General features: G+C 44.0%; 1 protein-coding gene across 2 annotated transcripts; it reads right to left on the bottom strand.

Annotated features, from left to right (window-relative positions):
• Positions 1-8,698: 8,698 nt before the first annotated feature.
• On the bottom strand, positions 8,699-24,889 carry ppp1r13l (protein phosphatase 1, regulatory subunit 13 like). Of its 2 annotated transcripts, none has more exons than XM_028962628.1 (13): positions 24,735-24,889; positions 16,095-16,180; positions 15,463-15,575; positions 14,712-15,249; positions 14,021-14,113; positions 13,748-13,836; positions 13,215-13,572; positions 12,431-12,891; positions 12,088-12,225; positions 11,440-11,573; positions 10,970-11,136; positions 10,374-10,567; positions 8,699-9,774 (listed from the first exon to the last, which is right to left on the bottom strand). In XM_028962628.1, the coding sequence occupies exons 2-13, from the start codon at positions 16,129-16,131 to the stop codon at positions 9,739-9,741; spliced, it is 2,358 nt and encodes a 785-aa protein (XP_028818461.1). In that variant the 5' UTR covers positions 16,132-16,180; positions 24,735-24,889; the 3' UTR covers positions 8,699-9,738. The 2 variants fall into 2 exon arrangements, with proteins under 2 accessions (XP_028818461.1, XP_028818462.1); XM_028962629.1 differs by having other exon boundaries at positions 16,095-16,177; positions 24,735-24,888.
• Between the last annotated feature and the right edge of the window lie 356 nt (positions 24,890-25,245).

The raw sequence follows: 25,245 nt of genomic DNA, 5'->3' as shown, positions 1-25,245 counted from the left end.
TCTAATGCACCACCTGGCTTGAGAAACCCGTTCTCAAAGACTTACTTTTAGTCATTATTTGGGTAGCACACATATTCTGAATGCCTTCGTCAGAATTCAAATTAGACATTTTTAATATAGATTAATCTAGATTATTTTTGCTCACTCTAATTCCAAGATTACAGTGAGATTAATCTAGATTAAGAAAATTAATCTATGCCCACCTCTAATCGTGATACATATCATATTTTTACAGCATTTATCATTTACAGCATTTATCAGATGCCCTTATCCAGAGCGACAATCAGTAGTTACAGGGACAGTCCCCCCCTGGAGCAATTTAGGGTTAAATGGCTTGCTCAGGGACACAATGGTATTAAGTGGGATTTGAACCTGGGTCTTCTGGTTCATAGGCGAGTGTGTTACCCACAAGGCTACTACCACCCTCATCGTATCATGACCCACGTATCATGATGCATACCATGAGACCCTTGCCAATACACACCACTAATGTACAGTATTGTGATACGCATTGTATCGTGACCCATGTATCGTGATACATATCATGTCGTGAGATTGTTGCCAATTCACACCCCTAATAGCTGATGTTATTTGGCAGAAAACGTTATTTTTCAGTGCCCAGTCACCGTCAGTGGTGCTTTGCCAGGACTTTTTTGACTGCTCAGAAGGATCTGTACCACTAATTGTTCTCTTTTAACTAAAACTGACATTTACAACATTACAACATTGCAATAGGCAGCAGTAAAAAAAAAAAAGACTTGTTCTGACTTGTTCATCGCTCAGCGCTTGAGTAAATAAAGCAGCGCGCTATTTTTAAAAACACTCAGAGGAGTAAACAGGTGCGTGTTATTGCCGTGGAGCTGCAGGATATGAGATGTGTTTTTATGCTCTCCCCAGTGCAACACGGTGCTGTACCAGGATAGAATCAGGACTCATCGAGCTTTCATTTTTCCTAGAATGTTCTCACACTGTTCTTTGCCCAGGGAACGATGAATAATTTATTGTACTGGGAGAAAGAGAGAGATGGCTTAAAAGGAGAATCGAAAAAACAGGAAATGAGACAAGAAAAGGAGAAATCCTTCTAGAACCACCACTTCCTTGTGCTTAATCTGTATATCTGTCTGATCTCGCTCTCACCCTCTCCATCTCCGCTGTTCCGCGAGCTTTGCCGACACCTCTAAGAGCTGTCCTCTCCAGTTCTCACACTCTTTCATCTTTTTTTAGGATGCCTTCCACCCAACCCCCACCCCCCCCCCCTGTCGCATATCTTGCTTAAACTGGCACAAAACAAAAAAGCACACACAATTCGACGTGAAACGATGCTCCAGAGGTATTGAATCTGACATCTGCCTCTTCCAAACCCAGCTGAGCGGCAAACTGACCTGTCTGAAGGCTCAAATGACTGTCAAAGTGATCAATACTTGTAACGTTTCAGGCGAGGCCGGAGGCGGTATACATGAAAACGACGGACGTGGGCGCGCGCGAGAGAGAGAGACAGAGAGAGAGACATTTAAACACAACGCTACAGTATTGTTCCCACGGGGAGGCAGAGTAGTGTAGTGACAAATTGATTACACACATATTCAGTGAGGAGAAAGCGGAAAAGAGGGGGTGGAGGGTGGATCACGGGAGCTCAGATCGTGTGAGGGTTGAGCGTGCGCTAATGCTAGTGCTGTCAGCACAAACAAAGCACCGAGACTAAGAGAACAGAAGAAAAAACAAGGAGGCTCCGTTGAAGGAGGAAGTACATTTAATTGGTGTTTACTGACTGGTTGTCACGCGTTCATACTGTAATGTTGCAAGATATTGACTGCTGCATGAATCTAATCTAGGCTGACTGTCAGTGTGGCCCAAATTTACCTTTGCAAGCTCATTTTCCATGGAGAACGCATTCATGTGCTTATGGGGAATGTTCCAGTCAAAGTTCTTGTTAAGGAACAGGTTGACAAGTCTATTGGCTTAGATCAAAGGTATACGATCATTTAATTAGGTAACTACAGTGTAATTTGAATTAACAATGTACTATAAATCAGATTATACGTTTAAATCCAAATCATCAACATGGTGGCAGGAGCCTTGGCTCTTAAAGCTTGGTACTCTGGCTTTATCTAGTGGTACACCTGGAGACACAGAGGTTCTTGGTAATATTGCTGTGCCGCTGTGCACTTCAGAGCAGTGTAGTTATGATGCTCTATATCTGCATTGTTGACGGCAATAATTAATACTTTTCATGTGAAAATCATTTTCGTAATCTGCGGTGCACTGAAAAAACTGAACGCTAAAATATTAAGGTTTGAAAAGTGTAGTCAGTGTTCATGTTTCACAGTGTGGTGAAATTTTGAAAATTACTGGTCTAGAATAGAAATAAATAAATAAATAATATTTGAGTAATTTGCCATCCCTGCAGGAACAGATACAAGGATACATCATTTATTCATCACCCCTCCCCTCTATCTCCTCCATCCATCCCTCTGCACACTCTCATTTGGTCTGTGAGATTGGGGGACCGCGGACGCACTCGTGGGCCCGGCATCGCAGGGAGTTCATATCAGTATGTCTGGCACTCTTCTCTCGACTCCGACCTGGGCAATCATCCTCCCCATCAGGGTTCATTACAGCCTCTCTGTGTGGGGTCTCACGCCGACCCAGAGACACAGCAGCACACACACTGGCACGCACGCAAGGTGAGTTTCAAGGTGTGTCCCATTCCATCACCCCGAGCTGTGAATGGAGCACAGGGACACAGCATTCACTTTCATAATCACATTATCATTGTAGCCGAAGCCGAAGCAAGTGGCAGAGGGCCGGGTGGTGGCGGTGATGTAACGTGCTTTGGGAAACAATAGGGAGAAAGTGCTGTTAGCGCAGGTCACTGCGGACCGAGGTGTTATTACACAATGCTCCGCTTCACTTGTTACCGCTTTTCACACTCGCCCCATGATGCACTGCGCGTTTCTGCCCAACACAGCAATTCTGCACGCTTCCCTTATTTCATTAACCTCAAACTGAACCAAAATAGCACCTCATTAAAAGCCTGGAACAGGAAGAGCAGAACAATGACTAATCAGATCGTGTGTTAAAACAAAAAAGATGGGCATTAAAAGCTAACAAGCTAACAAAAGCTCTCAATATGACACACTACACACACACACACACACACACACACACTCGAACTTGAACTCACACGTTCCAGCTTGGAGAGTTTCGCTGGGAATTTTGATGACTGTCAGGAAGATGACAAATAATGAAATAAACGCTGAAGTGGCCGTTTAAGGGGATTAGGGGTACAAAGCCAGCGACTCTGTGAGGGGAAAGGAGTGATAGCCGAGCCCGTCAGGCTTAAAGGCAGAAAGAGAGAGGGTGTGTGCGAGAGAGAGAGAGAGAGAGAGAAGGGAAAAGAATGGAGGTTCTTTGGCAATTAAAGTGATTAATACCCCAAGCCAAGGAATGGAGAGAAAGAGATGTGCTAATGGAAGCAGATCAAGAATAATTGCCACTCGGCACTGCCTTCCATGCGGAGAAACCTACGAAGGTGCAAACTCAGGGAAATGAACAACAGTAAGACATCAGGGGACGAGAACCTGAGAATGAGAGAGCGAGAAGCAATTAGGCTAGAGGAGTAAACATTATGGGGAGTGATTATTACCAATAAACTCTTTTTTTCTGGTGTGGAGAGCATTAGAACTTTTATAGGATGAAGATTTCAGATTTTCCAGTGGTTGGCCTAGTGGGTAAGGAAGCAGAGGTGCCACTAAGCAAAGCATCATCCCCACACACTGCTCCCCGGGCGCCCGTCATGGCTGCCCACTGCTCACTAAGGGTGTTGGTTAAAAGCAGAGGACACATTTCGTTGTGTCACCGTGTGCTGTGCTGCAGTGTTTCACAATGACAATCACTTCACTTTCATTCAACCTCCAGGCACTTTTCAGGGACTAGAGATTACTCTATTATTAAAAATGGTAAAATATTGTGCTGTGTGAATTCTGTAATAAAGACTTTTAACCAATGGCACTGGAGTCATAAAAAGGTATTTACATAATTCCAACATTATATTAAGAGCTATTATAACTAAACTTAAGCTATGGTTGTACGATTTCTTTAAAATTCAGAAAAAAATGTTTGGAATTTTTCATCTTTTATTTTTCATGCAACTGTACATTTTCTAGAAGAAGGTTGTCTGGAATGCTGCATAAGTTGCTTTGGATAAAAGTATAATAGAAATTATTGTAATATAATGTATTGTTATGGCCCCAGTGACAGTGTTCAGTGTTCACCTCATTTCTGTAAATGAGTTTAACTCCTAACTGAACTCGTGTTTTAGGATTAGTGTAAGCTGTCATATAAATCAGAATTTCATGATTTTGTGACGAGGCCTCAGAGCTTCATGCACGTATTGAGTAAAAGGCAACAGTTTGAGTTTCATGGGACAGAGCCAGTAGGGAACATTTGGAAACTCTTGGACTCCAAGATATTTGTGTCCCAGAATGCAACGTAAACGTTCAGTGTTCTTCCGTTTTGCTGTAATTGTTGCTTTGGAAACTTTGAATAAGTGTATGCTCGGATATTTTTGACCTTTTTCTTTTTGGCATTTTTTTATTGTACATTGTTTGTTTAGCATTTTTCCTTCATCCGATTACAAACTGCATCATAGCGTGTCACCATAAGTGACAAGAGTAATTTAGAGAGGAAAAAGGAGGTATTTTGATGCCATTTAAATTCCTCTCCCTCCCCTTCTCTCGCTCTCTCTCCTTCTCTAAAATGGATTCTGCTGTTTGCCCTTGATGCGCTGGGTAAGAACTGAGCCGCTGCCTTCCCTCCATGCAGGGCACCCACTTTCATGCACGGCCCGGCACAGATCTGACGTCATCGCTGCGAACTGCTAACCCCGAGTAGGCCAGCGAGGCCGGAGAGTGATGGAGTGAACGGAGGGAAGGAGAGGCAGAAAACGAATGAGCACAACCGGAGTTTTCAGGGGAGAGGGGGGCGGTTCAAGAGTGGAGCAAGTGCTTAAGTGAAAATGTGTCCTTTGAGACAGCGTGAAGGATGGAAAGGGGAAGGAAGGCGTGTGTGTATGAATCTGGACCAAGAGGTGCGGAAATAAAAAAAAGAAATGAATAAGTGGATGGGGAAAGAGAAGAGCGTGTGGGTGGAACTATGGAAAAATGAAGCAGCAGGATATGAGAGAGGGACGGATTTAAAAAAGAAAGTGGATGGAACAAGGCGTAGGGGAGACGGGGGTCTTTACCGGTGCCCTCCGTGCTTAGCTGGCGCTGACGGACCTGTCGTCCTGAAGGCCTGAATGATTTATTAAAGTAACGAGTGGGAGAGGAGCGGGCAGTCAGGCGAGGGCTGATTAACTGGGAAAGGGAGGGAGGACAAGCTCTCCTCTATTATTCATTACTCCTTAGGAGAGAGAGAGAGAGAGAGAGGTAGCATGGGCTGGAATGGGAGAGAGGAGGCGGGAGGTAGAGGGAGCACTGCTCTGTGTCATTTTTTTTTTTAACTCTCTCTCTCTCCAGTGGAATCTGTCTTTTTTTATCTAATCGCCTGAAATGCAATGCCCTGTGGCCCTGTCTGTGTCTGGGTGTTCCCGGTCCACGACTTGGTGCAAACATGCCAGATTTTATGGGCCCCTGCTGGTGCTGTGGTGTGCGTGTCTCTCTCTCTCTCTCTCTCTCTCACCGTCTGTGTGTGTGTGGCACCTCAGCTTAACCTCACCTCACCGCCGCCTCCGGTACATTACTCCTGCCTGGCTCCGGTCAGCCTCTAAGCACATGCCGTGGTTTACATGCGCTGTTCATGTATTATTCACAACTGTTATCGATGTTATCCAACTGCTCACACACACGCACACACATATACTCCTTTGTCTACTGCGTACTCGGCAAACAGGTCGACCAGAGTTGATGATCAGCGTTGCGAGAAGTATCGTGTATGAAGCTCCCTTTGGGCGTTTTTTGATGTTTTTTTGGTGTGCTCGTCTGTCTGTCCTGCCGGGCCCTGCTGTTTTGTTGTGGTTAAATAATTAAGCGCTTCCCTTGTTGAGATCGCATTTAGAGAGATTTCCCCACCGCTGATCTGACAAAAGCCATCTCCTCAGTCGTAATTACGCACAGCGGCTTCTTTAATACTTTAAAAGGCTAACGTTCAACATTTATGACCTCTGGGCAGGCGTACTGAGAGCTAACAATGAGGTGAGTGCCTTTGGCAGCAGTCTGTGTGTGTGTGTGTGTGTGTGTGTAGGCATGTGACATTCATTACTCAGCAGACCGTACATAAAGATAAAGTGATTGTCACATGTGATACACAGCAGCACAGCACACGGGGCACACAGTGAAATTTGTCCTCTGCATTTAACCCATCACCCTTGGTGAGCAGTGGGCAGCCATGACAGGCGCCCGGGGAGCAGTGTGTGGGGACGGTGATTTGCAATGGGGATTCGAACCGGCAACCTTCTGATTACGGGGCCGCTTCCTTAACCGCTAGGCCGCCACTGCCCCATGCAGAAAGTACAGTGAAACTCCGCCCATAACTTTTGCCTCTTTTGCCTGAATTGCACTCAGTCAGTACATAGATTATCCATGAATTTGTGTCGCACGTTCTCCAAACATATGGAACCGGCCGTTGGTGGTCTTCACACTTCACACACCGCGCCCTCGCACTCCATCTCACCTTCTTGAGCTTTATTGTCTTCCCGTTCCTGCTGATTCAATTGCCGATTCAGTTGCCACGCTCAGTCTTTCCTTCAGCCGGATGAAGGATCAGCCTGGAAGAAAAGCCCATCTGCTCGCGGCTCTTTATATATTTATTTGATTGTGGCGGTGGAAGGCGTGCTGGAAATGGGCCGCGCCGTCATGTCGAGTGGAGCCGCCGTGGAACAAATAAGCGCCATTTCCGATAATGGCCCACTCCTCTCCTGGTATTGAGTCAAATAAATAAATAAATAAATGTTAAGATGGGAGGGAGGGAGCGAGGGATAGATGTGGCAAAGAGAGATTGGGGAGCAGGGATAGGACGGAACAGAATATGTTATTAAAAAAGAAATGAAGCAGACGCGTGTTGGTGAGGCGGGTCACCGCTCTGACCTGAAATCTCAGGCCTCGGCCCACATCAATAGCACTTCATTTTGCCTCATTTCAGTAATAATGGGCTTTCAGTGGGGCATCAAATGAGTTCTGCTCCCAGAGAATCGCCATTCAGCACAATCCACGACTGCAGCTGCTGACGTGCGCAAACGCAATTCCTGCGTCTCCGAAACACTGACGAGGGCCGACGGTTGTGACATGCAGGTGTGTGTGTGTGTGTGTGTGTGTGTGAGTGCGAGTTGCTTTTCGAATGCCTCTCAGCATGTTCGGTTCAGAACTAGGTCGCGTATTTAATTATAGAGTCATTCATGATTCTAAAAAGATCCCAAACCTTTTAAAAAACATACAGCCGGGTTTGCTAGATGCAGGAAAGCTCTGGCATTAGCGACTTTGGTAAACACAGACCTACAAATATAGAGCCTATTTCAGCATCCACGGGTCATATATGATTATATAAGCAACCGGCAGGCTGCAGATAACACAGAATGGTTACATAAATTAAATTATTCGGACTCAAACGTGAGACCTGCTGAAGGTTATGTTTCCTGCCCCCATTGCTTATATCTGTACACCAGGATTTATATAGCTTTGGTTGGGCCAATGCTGTCATTAATGTTGTCAGGGGCCACAGCATCCGCATCCTCCTGCTACTGATCAAAAGAGCGGCCTGATGCTTAATTAAAAAGATTAATCACCAGCCACTTTTTCATTTAATTAGACACACGTACATAATGATGCTGGATAGCTGATTAATCAAATATGGCTTATAATCATCACGCAAAATGAAGACTGTGAAGAAAGCAATACATCACTGCTGCAAAGGGGTCTCACACAATTAATTTCTTTTGAGGTGAAGACTGGTATATTTGGGATATAAAGAGAAAATTAATTGATATGTTTATGAATTTGAGATGAGATATATGGGACAAAACAGGGCCAAGGGGAAAGTGGACTTGAGCAATGCTCAACATCATCTTCGACTCATTGCTGGCACCCAGTGGAGATATTAATTACAACAAAAACAGAATCAGTGTAAGCCTATGTCATATATATTAGAACATGCCACAAATTCATTGAAAGTTCCATTCAGATTTTAAAAAATATTTTTAAAATTTGCAAAATACAAAGGCACGTGACTATCCTGTCAGACTGGTCAGCACAGTGTAGTCAAGATCCACTTTGCTGGGGAAATTCTTACCACAAGTTTCCCCTATTTATTGACTGAAAAATAAATAAGTGAAATGATGCTCATTGTGAAACACTGCAGCACAGCAATGTGTCCTCCGCTTTTAACCCGTCACCCTTGGTGAGCAGTGGGCAGACATGAAAGGTGCCCAGAGAGCAGTGTGTGAGGATGGCACCTTGATCAAGGGCACCTCAGTGGCATCTTGACGGTTCAGGATTTGAACCAGAAACCTTCCAATTACAGGTCTGCTTCCTTACCCACCACTGCCCCACGATATATTAGTTATATTGTTTTATATGTAATTTCTTGGAAATCTCCATAATAAATTCCATAAAGTAATAAAATTGCCCCATAAAATCCTTAAACATAACAGTGATATGTTCATAGTTTCAGGATTATTATGCATTCCAGTATTATACTTCCATAATTTCTGGACATTAGTATTTATTGTTTTTGTTCATATAATAATTAAAAAAACATTACATTACAGTTATATTTTGTCAAAAAGCTTGTCCCACATATAACCAATACATCCCACACACTCTTATTATCATTTCTCACAGGTAACCGCATCCCAGAAAAAAAAATTACATTCATTTTGCCTAGAAAATTAATGTCATGGCTACCATTACTACAGAGAGTTGAACAGATAACGCGTAGTGTTCATTGCCATGTGTAACATGGCCCATTCTACAAATCAACCCATGAGATAAGAGTGATCAAACGGCTATAATCTGGTAAATGTGCATCAGAAGGGAAGAAACATGTCTGCAATCCAGTTACTGTTCACTGTTACTCACAAATGTCCTACTTCACCCCAACATTCACACGCAGTAAAACACTATTACAGCAATTACACAACTATATTTGTACAGTCTTGGAATATTACTGAAGAAATACTGCCAAGTTTTTAAATGAGAGGCTAAGCCCCCAAAAGGACAGAGAGAGAAAAGAGGGGGTGACTTCGCAGCTCCACAACACACTGCTGTCAAATTTTCTGTGCTCTGACATGCCGCAAAATGCAGCTTTAAATACGAAATGTTCTAAATGTTTCCCAATTTTCCTACATATGTTTGTCACGATTATTTTAATGGGCAGAGCCTTGTAACAGACTAGTAGGTGACAAGCATGTGATAATCTTGATAGGAGAAATAATAATGTGTGTGGATTTGTTGCAATGCTGGTTTGACTAGTTGCCCTTTCTTTTCACAGCCTCTGAAATGAAGTTCGTGTCCCTTAGGGAGGCTTTGTAATTAGAAAGCAAGTCGATACAAAACAGGGTAATAGCAAACTACAGTTAAATAAAATATTGTACACTAGAACGAAAAAATGAATGCATTTGCCACTTGCTGCAAGTTGAATCCGAACAAATGCAATGACCATCCAGGATACTTAAAATGTTTTTGGCTTGATTTGATGGTCCATTAATAAGGCACTAGGTGTGGTAAACAGTGAGTCTCCCAGCCTCTAGCACAGAGACTTAGGCCGAACTTTAGGAAAAAGCTGTTAAAGAAGAGAAAAGATAAAGGTAAGGGTATTGGCATTTAACACAACTAGGAATATTGTTCTCATGTCTTGAGCTATGCTTCTGTGAAATTCTAATGAATAACAGTATATCACCTTCATTAAACGCAAAAAGACAAGTTGTACCAAAAACAGACTGAAATTTAAATTCTCACCATAGAAAGATATTACATAGTTTTCACAGCTGTAGCTGTGACAGTTAAAACTATGTAATATCTTGTTATTACGTGAGATGATTGTTATGGTGAGAATTTAAATTTCAGTCTGTTTTCAGTCTGCTACCAAAATCCAAAAATGATTGACTTTAAGGCTAAACTTTAGCCCGCACGTAAACTTGATCCGAGTAAATAAGCATTGTGATTTCACTTTCCACAACATTAGCCCACAGTTTTTGTCCCCACAATACGCATGATATAAATAGATAATATATACAGCGCACACACATACACCAGGGCCAAACCAGTTCTTAGCCTGTGGTCTGTTCTACCACGCATCCTTTCTACTGATCATCTCAGGTCTACAACGCACTACTATAACTTTAAAACATGTTTGCTGTGTTTGCATGTGGTGTGTCTCACCCCAAAGTAGTTGTTTGGGACAAGTCCTTCCCTTCCACAGAGCGAAGCCCACCACCAGTCCACCGCCTCTGGCTTCTTCAGGATGGTCACCATGTCCCCCTCACGGAAGGACAGCTCATCTGGTGCCTGGGCAGGGTATCCCCACAGAGCATACAGTACCCCACTCTTCTCAACACCCATGGCTTCCTCCACACCTGAGAGGATGCAAAACATAATCCAATACAACGGTGGTCTTAAATATAACTAGGAAGTAAGTAAATAAGAAATAACTGCATAACGTTATTGTAAGGCATTGTTTCCTGCACAGAATGCAGTGACTTATCAGAACAACCCTTAAATTTGTGAAGACAGATCTCTATTAAACACAATCCGTATCATACATCTGCACAGTTGCAAAATATCTGTTAATTTAGCATCAGGCCAGAGCAGGACGTGTACACACTGCTTCCTGGGTGCCTTTAATGGCTGCCCACTGCTCACTAAGGGCAATGGATTAAATGTACAGGACACATTTCATTGTGTGCACTGTGTGCAGTGTATCACAATGACCAAAAATCAAGGCATTCTGAAAAAGGTATGACATGATATGACCTTACCTCTCAAGAAGCTCTCACACTCCTCATAGCCCGGAGCATAAGGGTCACACTTTTGAGCTGCCGTGGCCCCATCGCTCTCCGTTACTGCCATCACGGCAGCCCCACTACGCACTAGATATTCACACAGTGACAGGTCGTTACAAGAGGCAGCACAGTGCAGCGGTGTCCTGTCAAGGGCAAGAGGATAGTAGATACGATTCAGACATTTACTACAAAGACATGAACACATCTTAAATGTGACGGGAAAATAGATTTAGTCCACAAAAGAAACTTCAGTCAAAATGGTTGATTTTTCATATTCTATTTCTTAGCAATAAGGCACACACATCAGCCAATTTAAGATCATTTCAAGATAATTCTGCTGATGATTCATTGGAATTATATTTGTATGAGGGTAGCAAATGTTTGAATGCATGCATGTGATGGAAGTCCAGAGAAAACACAGCTAGACAGAAAATGAAGAAGCTCACCAGCCATGGCTGTCAGGCGCACTGACGTTGGCTCCTATCTGCACCAGGAGTTCTACTACAGCGTGGTGTCCACCACAGATGGCATTGTGCAATGCTGTGATGCCTTCGTCATTCGGCTGGCTGGGGTCAGTCATCTACCCAACAAATCACATGCTTTTTTAACATTCCTTTACAAGTGTATAAGACACAGAACATGCTGAAGTCACATTGCCTAGACAGCCTATGAGAATACTTGAATTAAAGGGCTGATAATCTATATTTTGTTTTGGATGTGGTCCCTATAGATTACTGCAGCAGAGATTGCTGGGAGCAAAGAAGGTCTTGTGCTGCACTTAGGTGTGACACATATTGACTGGATCTGAGATCAAATCTTCCAGACTTGTGTGCATGAGAGCTATAGGCTCCTCCTTTTTAATGCTTTCTTTATGAGAAATAAATGACAGACCTAATTACAAACCAACCAAAAGGACGGGCTGGGTAGATCATTTCTCATACGCAGATAACTAGCAGGCAGTCCATTCTTGTTTATTTTTGTAAATCCAGAAACATACACTATTTGTTATACTATAAATTGTGAAAGTCTGTAAAATCATGAAAGTGCACGAGAAGACATAAAAGCGTGTGTGTGGTGGTGGGGTGGGCTTATACCTCCTGTACAGCTTTCTGGACCGTTTCCAGCTCTCCCACCAGAGCTCCATCCAGCAGCAACACCAGTGGACTGAGTCGAGCACGTGAGCTCGAGCCTTTCCGCTCCCGACTGTTCCGCCGCAGGATAGACTTCAAACCCTTAAAGAGGAAGGCCATATATTTTCACACTGTCTAACATACCCGATTCAACCCATTCATAAACAGTAAAAAAAACAGTAAAACTTGACAGGTGACAGGTGGTTCCAAGAATATGACAAGTATAAATGTTACACAAAGATTAATTAAGGGAAACATATGTGATCCATTTGCTGCTCCAGTGGAATGAAAAAATGCTGCAAAGCACCTTGTTCTCTGCCGGGAGTGATGAAGGCACGACGGGTGTGATTTTGGGAATGATAATGGTGGGGCTCTCCTCTGAGTCTGATGAGCTGGGGCTGTCACCGCCCTTCTCCGTCTTCCTATTCCTGTGGAACCATTTGTTGATGAATTGCTTATACTGGCTGGGTGGGATGCTGGAGGCCTGCTTCATGGCCTGTGACTGGTCCACCGATCCGCGGCGCTTCAGTGCTCTGGGAATCTCTGAGCGGAGCATCAGAATCTCCTCCACAGGGACCTCCACCGTCTGAGGGGACACCACGGGCTGCAGTCTGGTGGGGCTGAGGGGCCTGAGGACAGCCCCTGGTTCCCCTGCTGGAACTGCCTCCATTTCTTTGCTTGGCACTGGCCCCTCTGGTGCTGGCTGGGAAACTTTTGCTGCTGGATCCAGCCTTTCAAGCTCAGCATCCACATCACCCGAGTTTAATGCTGTAAACAGCCAACAGTAAGATTTTGTATCATGAAATAAATTCGATAAACGAGTGAAAAAAATATAAGTAAATATGGTGCTCAGGTGAAAGCGACTCTTTAATGTCAGTCTGCATTGTACAAGAAGAGCAGGTGACTACATTATGGAAAAATGTGTCTTTGTATAACCTGGCCCAAAATAATTGAAGGGACACTCGCTTGTTTTGAAATTTTTTTCAACGACAATTTAAAGATGTGAGAATGTGAGCATTACGATTGGATATAAATTTTTATTATTGTTGCCATTATATTTGCTTCCACTGTTAAGGAAGAGTTCTGTGTACCTTCCTCGAAGTAAGCAGGTTGCCTGAGCTCAGGTTGAGGAGGCTGGGGCAGGTACTCTGTTGGAAACGGGATCTGCTGGCGGTACTGTGGAGGGATGCCCTCCAGGTTGGGCCCTCGTGGGTAGTGGGTGGCGGCAGAGGCATAGTGCGGGTTCTGCAGCCTCATGATGACCGATAACGGGATGGACCGATGCTGCCGTGCCCGTGTCGATGATGGTGGGATGGAGATCCGTGAGATGATTGGCTGGGTGCTGTAGAGGGAAGTAGGTGAGGAGATGCAGTCTGGGGGGACAGAGATCCGTGTGTTTCTCGGCAATGAACCTCCCTGAGGTAGCTGCAGAGGACGAGTGGCAGGATCCTAAAGGTATGAAGGCATATGTCAGTCTAAAGGTATCCATATATTCACTATCTTAACCTGTTTATCCCTGCAATAATAACATGGAATCATAGCTATGCTTGTTCTGGACATTGTTCCTGATAGTTAAAAATAGTAATAAGCAAATGATTAGTCCAAGAGGTAGAGACTAACATACTTTTTTGGGTGTAGGGGTAGGAGGAGGCCCGTCCAAGTTGGACTCTGTCCAGTTTCGATTGGGCACAGATGGCCTCTGCCACTCAGTTTCTGGTACAGGGAAAAGTACACGCTGATCACCTCTGAACTGCTGGTATCTGCCCCAGAGTTAATCATTTTTATGTGCAGCTCTAATGCAGATAGCTAAAGAGGCATGCTGGTGAAGCCGAGAAGTTTAAGAGAGATCAGCATTCACATGAATAAAGGCAGTAAAGCAAAGATTTGAAGGACTCACTGTCATAGGTGTGGTGAGGTTTTCTTTCGTACGAAACATCCAGATCAGTTTCATTCCATTTTGCAGGGCTTTTTTGTCTTGGCACTACTTCATCTGCACAAAAGGAAAAAACATTCCAGTGAACTTGGACAGATGTGCTTAGACGTGTGTTGACAAGTGCTTTCATTAAAACATCCCTCAACAACCCCTTACACACATTCACTCTTGCACTCGCCATAATAAGCATAGTTCTACTCTGGGTCACGGCTGCCAGAGTGCGGGGGGTGGGGGTGGGGGGATTTGGGGGGGTTGCTTGGAATTAGCCATGTTGCTAACCGCTGTCAGATCCACATTGTCAGATCCTTTTAAGTGACGTGAAAGTGAAGTGATTGTCATTGTGATACACTGCAGCACAGCACATGCACACTCTGCTTTTAACCATCACCCTTGGTGAGCAGTGGGCAGCCATGACAGGTGCCCTGGGAGCAGTGTGTGGGGACGGTGCTTTGCTCAGTGGCACCTTGGCAGATCAGGATTCGAACCGGCACCTTCTGATTAGGGGCCGCTTCCTTAACCGCTAGGCCACCACTGCCCCAGTAACCACTGCCTTTATACTAGGTATGAAGCATGATTAAGTATAGATGTGTGGTAGACATGTGGTTCAAGCAGCAGTGCTAATTTGAACCATGTATCATAATTTTCAGGTTTTTACCTGTTTGCCTGAATGGCATGAAGTTGCGCGGTAAAGTGCTTGCTTCTGGTTGGCTGAAAGGACGAGGGGAGGATGACCTCTCCATCCTGTCCAGCCTTGGCGATTGGCGACCTGACACCATAGGGTCATACTGGGACATAGTATTGGAGGAGGGATGCAGCATCATGCGAGAAGGCTGGTTATACATCTGAGCGCTGGGGCTGGGATTGTGGTCCATGTAACTCAAAGAGCTGCGAGGGCTTCGGTCATAAGACACTGGCATGATGGGTGTTGGAGATAGACGTCTGGTGGTGTGTGGGGATTGGTCAGGGCGGGCAAGCTGGGAGAAAACCTGGCTAGACTTGGGGAGACCTGGGGAGGATGGCCTGTTCTTGTTGCTGGAGATAAGTGACTCCACAATGCGCGGACTGGGCTCGAAGATGCTGGACTGGGAGCTGCTTCTGAGACTGCTCCCCCCAGACCCATTAGTATTTGAAGAACTGGGCAGGGAGCTGCTGCTTGGTATTGAAGTCTTTTGACCCTGTGCATTGTAAAGTTGCTGGTGGGAGAAATACACATCATACATCATGAATATACAGGAAGTGTGAAGGCCTTAACGGCCATTGCTGATTCAATCAACTGACAATGTTCATAGAAATCGAACACACAAGTGGCTGCTCATTAGATGCATAAAAAAATCTAACTCAAAAAATTCTGTGAGACTGACATGCTGCACTGGGTGTCATTTTAAATTGAGATTAGGAAAGTGTACCTGGGGCGTGGTGTCTGTGGAAGGGGAGCACTCCTTCATCAAAGAGTCAAACTCACGAGACAGCTGGTCAGCTGTGGCCATGGAGGCACTCAGGTCATCATTTATAGTCTGGACTGTACAAAATGTATGTGATGCACAACATATAAAGGCATGATGACAAATTGTCAGCTTATATCAGTGCCAAACAGGTCAGTGTCTGACCTGTGTTTAAAATAATACAGTTTATATGTAAGTGTATACATTTCTCCTTTTCCCTTAGGTGGCATATGTACTAATGTACATTACCATTCAAATGCTGAGGGTCATTTAAAAAAAAAATTGGGTCATGTCATGATTTCTAGGATACAACTCAATTAAAATAAAATTGATCAGAAATTGATCATTGCAGACATTGTAATTGTTGTAAATGACATTTATGAATTCAATATTTGTAGAGGCCCATTATCAGAAAACAATAAATCTTCAGTTCTACTACAATGCTACTTTATTCAAACTCAGCTCATCTGTTTATCACAGAAAACAATGAAATTGCAAAATGACACAAAACGTTCAAACGGTACTGTACAAAAGTTATTTATTATTAAACGGAAGTCAAGTGTCAAAAGAAATAGAAAAAAAAGTAAAGCACTCACACAGAAAACTGCTGCCAAAGCTGGCTTGTGAAGTCATGGCTTCTGAAGATGTGCACAGATTTGGGGCTTCCCCTTTCACCACGCTGCTGAGATGAAAAAAAAAAAGCAGACAGTAGAGAAGATTTGTTCAACTGAAGGCTCATTCTGTTCCAACATTACATAACCACATCTTGACAACATATTGGCATGGCATGGTTGCACAACCTTTATTACAATTTCAAAACAGAGCCAATTTTTAAAGGTTAACATTTCTAAACAATCTATAAGACCCATAATTGTGTCTATTCATCTATTGTATCTTACATTTTCATTTTATATTTCTGCCATTTAGCAGGTGCCCTTATATAGAACGACTTACAGTCAGTAGGTACAGGGACAGTCCCCCTGGAGACACTCATGGACACAATGGTATTAAGTTGGGTTTGACTACTTCTGCTACTAAATATACAACAGTCAGTGTATTTGGATTTTTGACCATTAACTTTCTGTAATGGATTAACTAAGTGCAAATAGCAAAAGATCAAACCCTAAATTCAAATAATTACTTAATTAATTTAGTGGCTCTGGGATGTGAGTGCGTGAGTGAGAATTCATTAATTTACACATGAAGCCACAGTTATTGTGGCTGGAAATAATAGTGAACTGTATGTCGTAGGAGCAAGTTTCCCATTTAATTTGTACTTTTCGATTGGAGTGCATGGAAACTTTGTATTTAAAGGAGCTTTAATCCCTGCCTTCCTCATTGAATATAGCACAAAGATGAGGAGACACATATACCACACTTCCTAAACAATCCATCAACATGGGAAAGACAAGTAAAGATGCCTGTTTCTACTGTTTAGACATCCACTGGAACCATCACTAACTTTCCTGAAAGAGGACCCACGTTTATTTTGTCACCACTCACAGACAGGAGCATGGTCACAGACGGACCATTACAAGACATTTTTACAGTTTCCCAGTACACCATCCAACCCTACAAGCATGCAGACAGATTACTTGGAAGCAAACATTAATGCCTGGATTTTTTGTACAGCTACTGCAACTTTGACTCAAAGTTTTTCTACTTTCTGACAATAAACACGTCTTGTAAAAAGATTTATATAACAGGAAGAAGGAGAAGAACATTATCCTAAATATATAATATGGTGGCAGTTCTTTGATTTGTTTTTGGGCTCAAGAACACAATTTATATAAAATTCTGGCTGCCTCTGCCAGGAAACTAAAACTAGATAACTGGATCTTCTAGTAGGACACAGAGGAGATATATGATCAAATCAACAAAAAAGTGATTATTTGACCACAAATTCAAGCTTCTGACGTGGCTGTTTGTGTCCTGAACCATGGCTGTGCTGAAGAAGAGAGGACACAAAGAGGAATGGACTCTAATGCTGCTGTACTGGCAAACGGAGGTTGTGCTTGTGACTCTCAGAATAAATGTATCTCAGTTAGAGGTTTACTGAGATCAAGCTAATTCACACAAGGGTTGTCAAACCCTTTTTTACTAATCTTTACAACGGATGCCAAAACACATTCAACCTCACACAGGTGATTCTGCATAAAATACATTGTTCAAGCACCTCTTGCTTTAATCCCAGATTCAGATGTCCTTGTAGGATTTTACTGACGGCAAAAGCCATGATTGCATTGGGCTTACAATGAATTAAAGCGATTTCATTATTGAAAGAAATCGGTCAGAAGAAGGGTACAAAAGAAATATCCACAGCATTGGTTATATATGACAAAATGGCAACTGCACATCTATTTTCATTCATTTGCAATCACATTTTACTTGCATTTACAGTATATAGAAAATGGCCAACAGCTTAGCAAAGCTACAACTACAGTTTTTTAGTTCTTAAGTTTCAAATGGAAATCTTTTCCACCGTCCATCCTTTTAGCAGGCTGTGGGCCTTGGCAAATGCCACGTGTTTTTTTCAATTGTCTTTTGTTTAGTGCTGGCTCCTGGGCACTGATTCGACCATGGAGGCCATTTTGAGACAGAATCCGACAAACTGTTCTGGTTGACACAGCGACTTCAGGTGAACAGGTCTCGTGGAGCTCTGATGCAGTGGAAAATGGGCTGGCCTTGAATTTTCGAGTCAACAAATGATCCTCTCGCTGAGACACATTGACTTGACGCTGAGACACATTGAAGGTGTCTGCCACCAGCAGATCTGGTCTTCAGCCTCTTGATAATCAACATTTAAGTCTCAGGGTGAATGAGGTCTGGTTGCAGTTGATGTGAAGGTCTAGTGTACTGGGCCTCTTTTTATACACACCTGAGAACCAATTGATCCAATATTGGCCACCATTGATGCTCATATGACAAGGCGACAACACTTATGTCTTTGCAAAAATTGACTCAATGCTTTGAATATTAGAATACATTTTGACAGTTTCATTTTGCACGGAAACATTATTACCAAAGCTGTAAAACGAGCCATTTCTTGTAAAAAAAAATCTTGAATAAAAATATATTTCAGCGGCACTTGAGGTCAATTTGTACACAGGCAACAACACTTTTGTCAGGGACTGTACTAGGACATCAGCTCTAGGCTAAAAACATTCGTCAGAAACACGTGCGTGTGCCCACTCCTGTCTGCCACCCTGAGTCAGCATGAGAGAGACAATGTTGTCATTCTACCAGCTGCACAAAACTGTCGCGCCGACTCACCGCGAGTCTGCAGAAGCCCGCTAAAAAAAGGCTAAGACAGAACCTGCATGACAAACCTGCCATGACAAGTTGAGACATCATGTACGGTCAAGTAAAAAAAAAAAGCCTCGCCTGTGCCAAAGCTAACAAAGGTAACATGGGTTTTCTTATAATGTGCGCTTCCTGATTCCCAGAGCATGTTAGTACAGCACCGTACAGTACAGTGCAGTACATTATTGTCATTTCAACTACATACATGTTAGACAGTACATAGTGAAAGGAAACAACATGTATCCGGAACCTTGAGCTGCATGCAACGTTAAAACAAAGTTACAGACCGACATAAAGTGCACGTGTGCGACACAGACAAACCGGGCTACATAAAGTGCAAACAGGGGACACAGGCAGTGCAAGAATTGAAATTACAGGCAGACAAATCATGTAGACAATAAAGAAGACAGAAAGTGCCAAACTAGCAAAATGAATAATATAGGTGCCAAGAAAAAAAAGCGCTGTGTAAAATGGAATAGATAATATTTCTAAACATTAAAGAGGTAGTGTCTGTGAAGATTCTCAGTCATCCAGGTGAATTTGTGTGGATGCAGAATGAAACGTCTCTACATTACTTGGGGCAGTGGTGGCCTAGCAGTTAAGGAAGCGGCCCAGTAATCAGAAGGTTGCCGGTTCAAATCCCAATCAGACCAAGGTGACACTGAGGTGAAACTGAGCAAAGCACCATCCCCACACACTGCTCCCCGGGCGCCACTGCTCACTCAGTGTGACGGGTTAATGCAGAGGACAAATTTCACTGTGTTGCTGTGTATCACAAGTGACAATCACTTCACTTTCACTTAAAGAAAGAAAGTCCGGTTGCCATGACTCAACTTTCAGACATAAAAGAGGTGGTGTGTGTGTCTGTACTTCCAGAGTGGAAAGTCCCTGAGTGTTTAGTTGTCTCATTGTCTGTAAAAAGAAGCTGTTGCATAGTCTGGCAGTGAGGGCTTGAATGCTTCGGTACCTTTATCCAGATGGTAAGAGGGTGAAGAATGCATGTGAGGGGTGTGTGGAGTCCTTCACAATGCAGCTGTCCTTGCTATCCACTATAGGGTTTGGCAGTCTGATGCGGTGCAGTTCCCAATCCATACAGTGATACAGCAGGTCAGAATGTTGAGAGCCCGGGAGAGGTTCTCTTCTAGATGAACACAGAGGAACTTGACAAAGATCTTGACAATCTCCACAGGAAATCTGTCAAAGTTCCGTGGAGAGTGGTCCCTCCTTTCTCTTCTGAAGTCAACAATCATCTCTTTTGTTTTGTCCACGTTCAGAAATGGACTGGTGTTGACCTTACACCAGTCCATCAGTCGTCGCACCTCCTCTCTATAGGCTGACTCATCGACATACCACGGTCATGTCATTGGAGAACTTGATGATGTGCAGAGCTGTACAGTGGTGGGTGGGTCAGCAGGGTGAACAGCATTAGACCAAGTTCTAATTTCAGAGGGAGCTTCTCGATCAGGTGCTGAGGAATGATGCCGTTGAATGCTGAACTGAAGTCTATGTCCTTATTGTCCAGGTGGGTGAGGGTCAGATGCAGGGTGGTGGCCATGGCATCATCCGTGGAGAGGTTTGGACGATAGGCGAATTGTTGTGGGTCCAGGGTGGAGGGCAGCAGGGCCTTCATATGCATCACAGCAAGCACACCACACGGTAACACAACAAAATGTGTCCTCTGCTTTTAACCAATCACCCTTGGTGAGCAGTGGGCAACTATGAAAGGCGCAGTTAGAAGGATGACGAAGCTGGGTTTTTTTTTTATTGTAGACATGGTTTTCTCCAATACATGTTTCTATTTTGAAGCACTGAAAGACAAAATAGTACAAAATAGCACCATTTTGGATCCAGATGGATCCGCCATCTTGGTGACACCTTGTGGTCTAGTCGAATATTTATCCCAAATATTAAGAGACTTGCTCAGGGGCTCATACAATTCTTAGCTATGCATACTGCCATAATGTGACATTGCCAGTAAGAATGTACCATTCCAACGTCATAACAGTTCATTAAAAAATGTAGCTACTTTTGAACAGAACTGAAGAAACAATCTGAAATGCCAAAACCAAACCAAACAAAAACCAAAAAAAAAAGTAGATATTGTCTCTGGCTCCAATGAATTTTGCATCCGTGTTAACTTCATTGCCATAATCTTACAATTTTGTGCCCTGTGGTTTAGAGGCGAGTCAAAGAGTTCCCGTCTGGTGACACACAGCTGATGGCGGGACCGTGTGCTTAATGAAATTTGTCACCAGCCTTTTCAGTCCACAAGAATGACAGAACAGCTGGCCGGTGAGTGTATCGCTGAATGAGGTTATGGTCTGGGAGGCGAGGCTGTACACCGTGCGGTAAAGAGTCTGTGTGTTAACATGAGCCGCCGACAGGACCTTGGGCCCGGGTCCCACGCCCATCCTGACAGGGCTGCAGTGTATGGGAGCGCTCAGCCTTATCGGTGTGGGGCCAAGAAAAGCTCCGACTTCGTCTGCGTCATGCGGGTCACGCGCCAACGCTCTCAAGCAGCACTCTCTCCGCCCTTTACTCCTCCTCCTCTCACACGCCCCTTTCCAGACTGTGCGGCAAGTCCTGAGCACTGTGGGATGCCTGGTGAGTGGGAGAAATTCTCAGGGCGTGACCCAAGCAACTATTATTCATTTGCTCTTGCGCTCTCTCTACTTCTCTGCCTCTCCCACGTTGGTTTCTGTCTTTCCTAATCCTGCTCTCACATTTCCAACCTTCACGGCGGCACCATAACAGTAAACGGTTGGCCCCGTATCGTCATGACCCCGAGAGTATAAAAAGATCTTAGACTACAGAACAGCAAGGGACATTAATCTCATCATTACCACACTGAATGTTTGTGATACAGTCAGAGGAAGCTCGACCCAGGGTCAGCATTCCAGTTCATAGACAATAAAAGGATATGAGCCAATAACTGCGCCAGCCCTGTTATTCTGTTCTGTTATTCTTTCTTTCTTTTTTTTTTTTTGGTCTCCTCCCCCAGCATGGTTTCTAGGTACAAAAAACATCATCTGAACTATGAAGATCCTAGACAGCTGAGCCATAATGCAACACAACACAACACATAATGCAACCACAAGCCTCACGCAAGGTTGCTTCACCTCTTGCATTCCTTCGAAGCAATTAAACTATATCATATCTAGGTTTAAATAGATACGAGGTTCCATACAGGATGCCGCAATTTACTCTTACCAAAGGGAGCGTTTTACAGCCGTTACGTGTGTGCTGTGTCTGGCCACGCCTGGGTGAAAGTCAGTGAAAGTCGGCGCTGCAGTCTTCAGGGCTGGTAAGGCCCGGTTTTCAAACCATTTTACGGTAGTGCTTGGGCTATGTTTGCTATTGTCACATAAAGCATTTCTTCACGATTTGCAGAAATCAAGACCAAATGCTACCAAACTAAACATGCAGACAGGTTATCAGTGCCAAAAATTCAAAGGTTTTTCCCAAAAATGTTGCTGATATCCTGCATCATGAGGGAAATATCACCTCAATTGACAATCGCTTGTGTTTTCATGTTGTGCTTCTGAATATCAAAAGTCCGGTGACAACAAATCATATGTATGGAATAAAGGGGTCTTTTTGAAAATATAATAGTGTTATTGTGTTATAATACTTCTATTAGCGAAGGAAAGGTTTTCAGTGGCACTGAAAATACATATTCCCCCAAACCATTTCAACAGCCTCCCAACACACTGCACCGTATTGACAGCGGATCAATTTGCCTTTTTATCTGAATTTCAGTTCAAAGGGAACACAACAGGCCTCTGTTATTTTGGTCAGCTGAATATGTTTACGAGAGCACAGAGGGTCCCATAACTGTTAAGCGCTCCACTCTTAACACCCTTATGCTGGGAAAAAACAGTCACATGACAGATTTTAGACACCCGTCACACTAACTGACACACACAAAGGCAAAGTGTCACGGGGCCTGGTTTAACCCTTTTAATGGCGCTCCCTTTCAGATTAAGGGTTGGGTTAGGCACCAGATTCAATGCCAAATCGGATTGTGCAATAATTTAGTAACACAACACAACATTCTGACCAGAGAGGATTCTGTAAGTCAAAGGCATCGGGTTCAAGTTTTCAATGAGTCTATTTATATATATTTATCACACTGAGCTTATGCTTCACACACACTGCAGATTGTGCAATTACACACCACTGTTACAAAAAAGGAAAAATGAACTCATCTGTGTAATTGAATGTTTCTAAGATTACATTCTCCCTCATCCTCCCCTTATACTGTACTCCCCGCTTATTTGTCTCGCAAGCGAGGAATCTCGCAACTCTTTACAACACAAACAGCCAGGCGTTCCATGGGACTTACACAGCATGTCTTGCATCGTCTCCAAGCGCACACATTGCACAGTTTGAGTGAAGGGTGGATCGTGTCGAGATAAACAACATTGCCCAGATGCTAAAGAGAGAAGCAGCGTGCACATAAATCATAGCTGACAATCACAAAACCTGTCCCTGTAGCAGGGAACAATACAAAAACTGCGTATAAGTGCACAGTGAACTTTTTGCAGTAACAAACTGCGTGTGTGTGTGTGTGTGTGTGTGTGTGTGTGTGTGTGTGTGTGTGTGTGTGTGTGCACGCAATCAGTATAATTATAGGGAAACAGGCAGAGGTGCACGGGAATGCAGAGAGCACAAGTTGAAGCAGGCCAGAGGCTGAATAAGCTTGATGCTGCTCAGCTGGTCTTGACAGTTTTTAGCCTCGGGCACGCTGCATGCTGGAATCCGGACCATTCTAGGTGTGAAAGTAATCAGGCCAATTTTTTTTTTTTTTTTTTTAAGAATGTTCCTTACACCTGTTCCCGAAGCGAAGGTAACTTAACCGCTGGATTAACCTGAAGCCTCCATCAATCATTCTACAAAAAAGCATGCCGGTGGCGAGACACAGCAGCGGGCCTGTCCCATGTAGTGAACTGCTGTTTGAGACCAGCGTAGGTCACATACCATGCACAAGTGCTCTCTGATAAAACCCTGATAAATTGCACCGGAGGCGCGGGACGTGCTTATTATCTCGTGCCGCGTCCTGGACACACTTGACCCTCCTTTTCTTTTAGTTCTCCTTCCTAAACTTTATTTCAAAAGGCAGGAGCAAAACCGGGTGGGCGTCTTTTCACGCCTAGGAGCTTTGTGCTACACGGCGACGGCAAAATCTTGGCAAGAAATAAAACTCCGCTCACAGGAATAACCACCGATCACAAAACATAACCGCATTATGTATTCAGAAGTGAATTTTATCCACGTGAAACTCTGCTTGCAATAAAAAAAAAAAAACACTGTGTTAATGTTTGAGGGGTAATTGTCATTATATATAATGGCTAATATATACATGTACGCACACACACACACACACACACACACATATATATATATACACATATATATATACATACACACACACATATATATATATACACACACATATATATATATATATACATACATACACACACACACACACACACATATATATATATAATATATAATATATATATGCGTGCAATGGATTAGCTCAAGATGTTAAAAAGTTCTGGCTGAACGGTGTCCAGACCTGAGCACTGACACCGCATTCCTGCGCACTGACACACACACACACACACACACACACACACACACACACACACACACGCTCAGTCGTATTTTTCCTCCATAAACTGCAGTATCCACTACAACGCCACGGAACGGGAGTCCACGGTCGCCCACGGCTGAACGCAGTGGCTGGTTTTTCCATGTTTTACTTTCCTCACTAAACTTTCGCGGGCGCCGCGTTTCCCTTCATTACGTTCGGAGCGGGCCGAGCAAAGACGACGCGACGCGCTCGTTTGCGGGCCGCGGAAGAGTTAAGACGGCGGGGTGAAAAGGGAAGAAGAAAGAGAAGGAGAGAAAAGGAGGATTCTCACCACGGCCTGCCGGACGCGGCGCCGCTCGGCCAGGAGACTACAGGAGCCGCGGAGTCCAGACGCGCTCGGCGAGCAACTGAGCGTCGGCGGGGGCTCGCGGTTCCTCCTCCTCCTCCTCCGTGTGATGGAGCGCGGTCCGGCCCACCCGTCCTGCCGGTGGCGGTGTAACCCGAGCCGGGCGCCGCGGGCAGGTGAGCCGGGCCTCCGAGGCGGCGTTCCTTCCTTTATATCGGGATCTAATGTCTCGGGGTGCGTCTCTGCGCATTTGCATCTTTGCATTCTCACTGAAGGCATCAAAACTATAAAACAAAAAAAAAATGAAAAACTTTTTTTTACAGTGTGTGTTTTTATTTTGCACAGCACACGGTGACACGACGAAATGTGTCCTCTGCATTTAACCACCACCCTTGGTGAGCAGGGGGCAGCCGTGACAGGCGCCCGGGGAGCAGTGTGTGGGGTCGGTGCTTTGCTCAGTGGCACCTTGGTGGCATGTCACCTCCCTCGTATTCTA

Source organism: Denticeps clupeoides, chromosome 19 (genome assembly GCF_900700375.1).
Source record: "Denticeps clupeoides chromosome 19, fDenClu1.1, whole genome shotgun sequence".
Lineage (NCBI taxonomy): Eukaryota > Metazoa > Chordata > Actinopteri > Clupeiformes > Denticipitidae > Denticeps > Denticeps clupeoides.
The sequence above is the reverse complement of the archived record's forward strand: the minus strand, read 5'-3'. Positions and strand labels throughout refer to the sequence as shown.

What these genes read in the sequence shown, in the direction of transcription:
- ppp1r13l (XM_028962628.1), bottom strand. Translation starts at nt 16,131, where the DNA reads ATGACTTCACAAGCCAGCTTTGGCAGCAGTTTTCTGT. An exon ending in CTACCCCTACACCCAAAAAA is followed by an intron (nt 13,573 to 13,747) that starts GTATGTTAGTCT and finishes TCATACCTTTAG; the next exon opens with GATCCTGCCACTCGTCCTCT. An exon ending in CACTCCCGGCAGAGAACAAG is followed by an intron (nt 12,226 to 12,430) that starts GTGCTTTGCAGC and finishes TTCCTCTTTAAG; the next exon opens with GGTTTGAAGTCTATCCTGCG.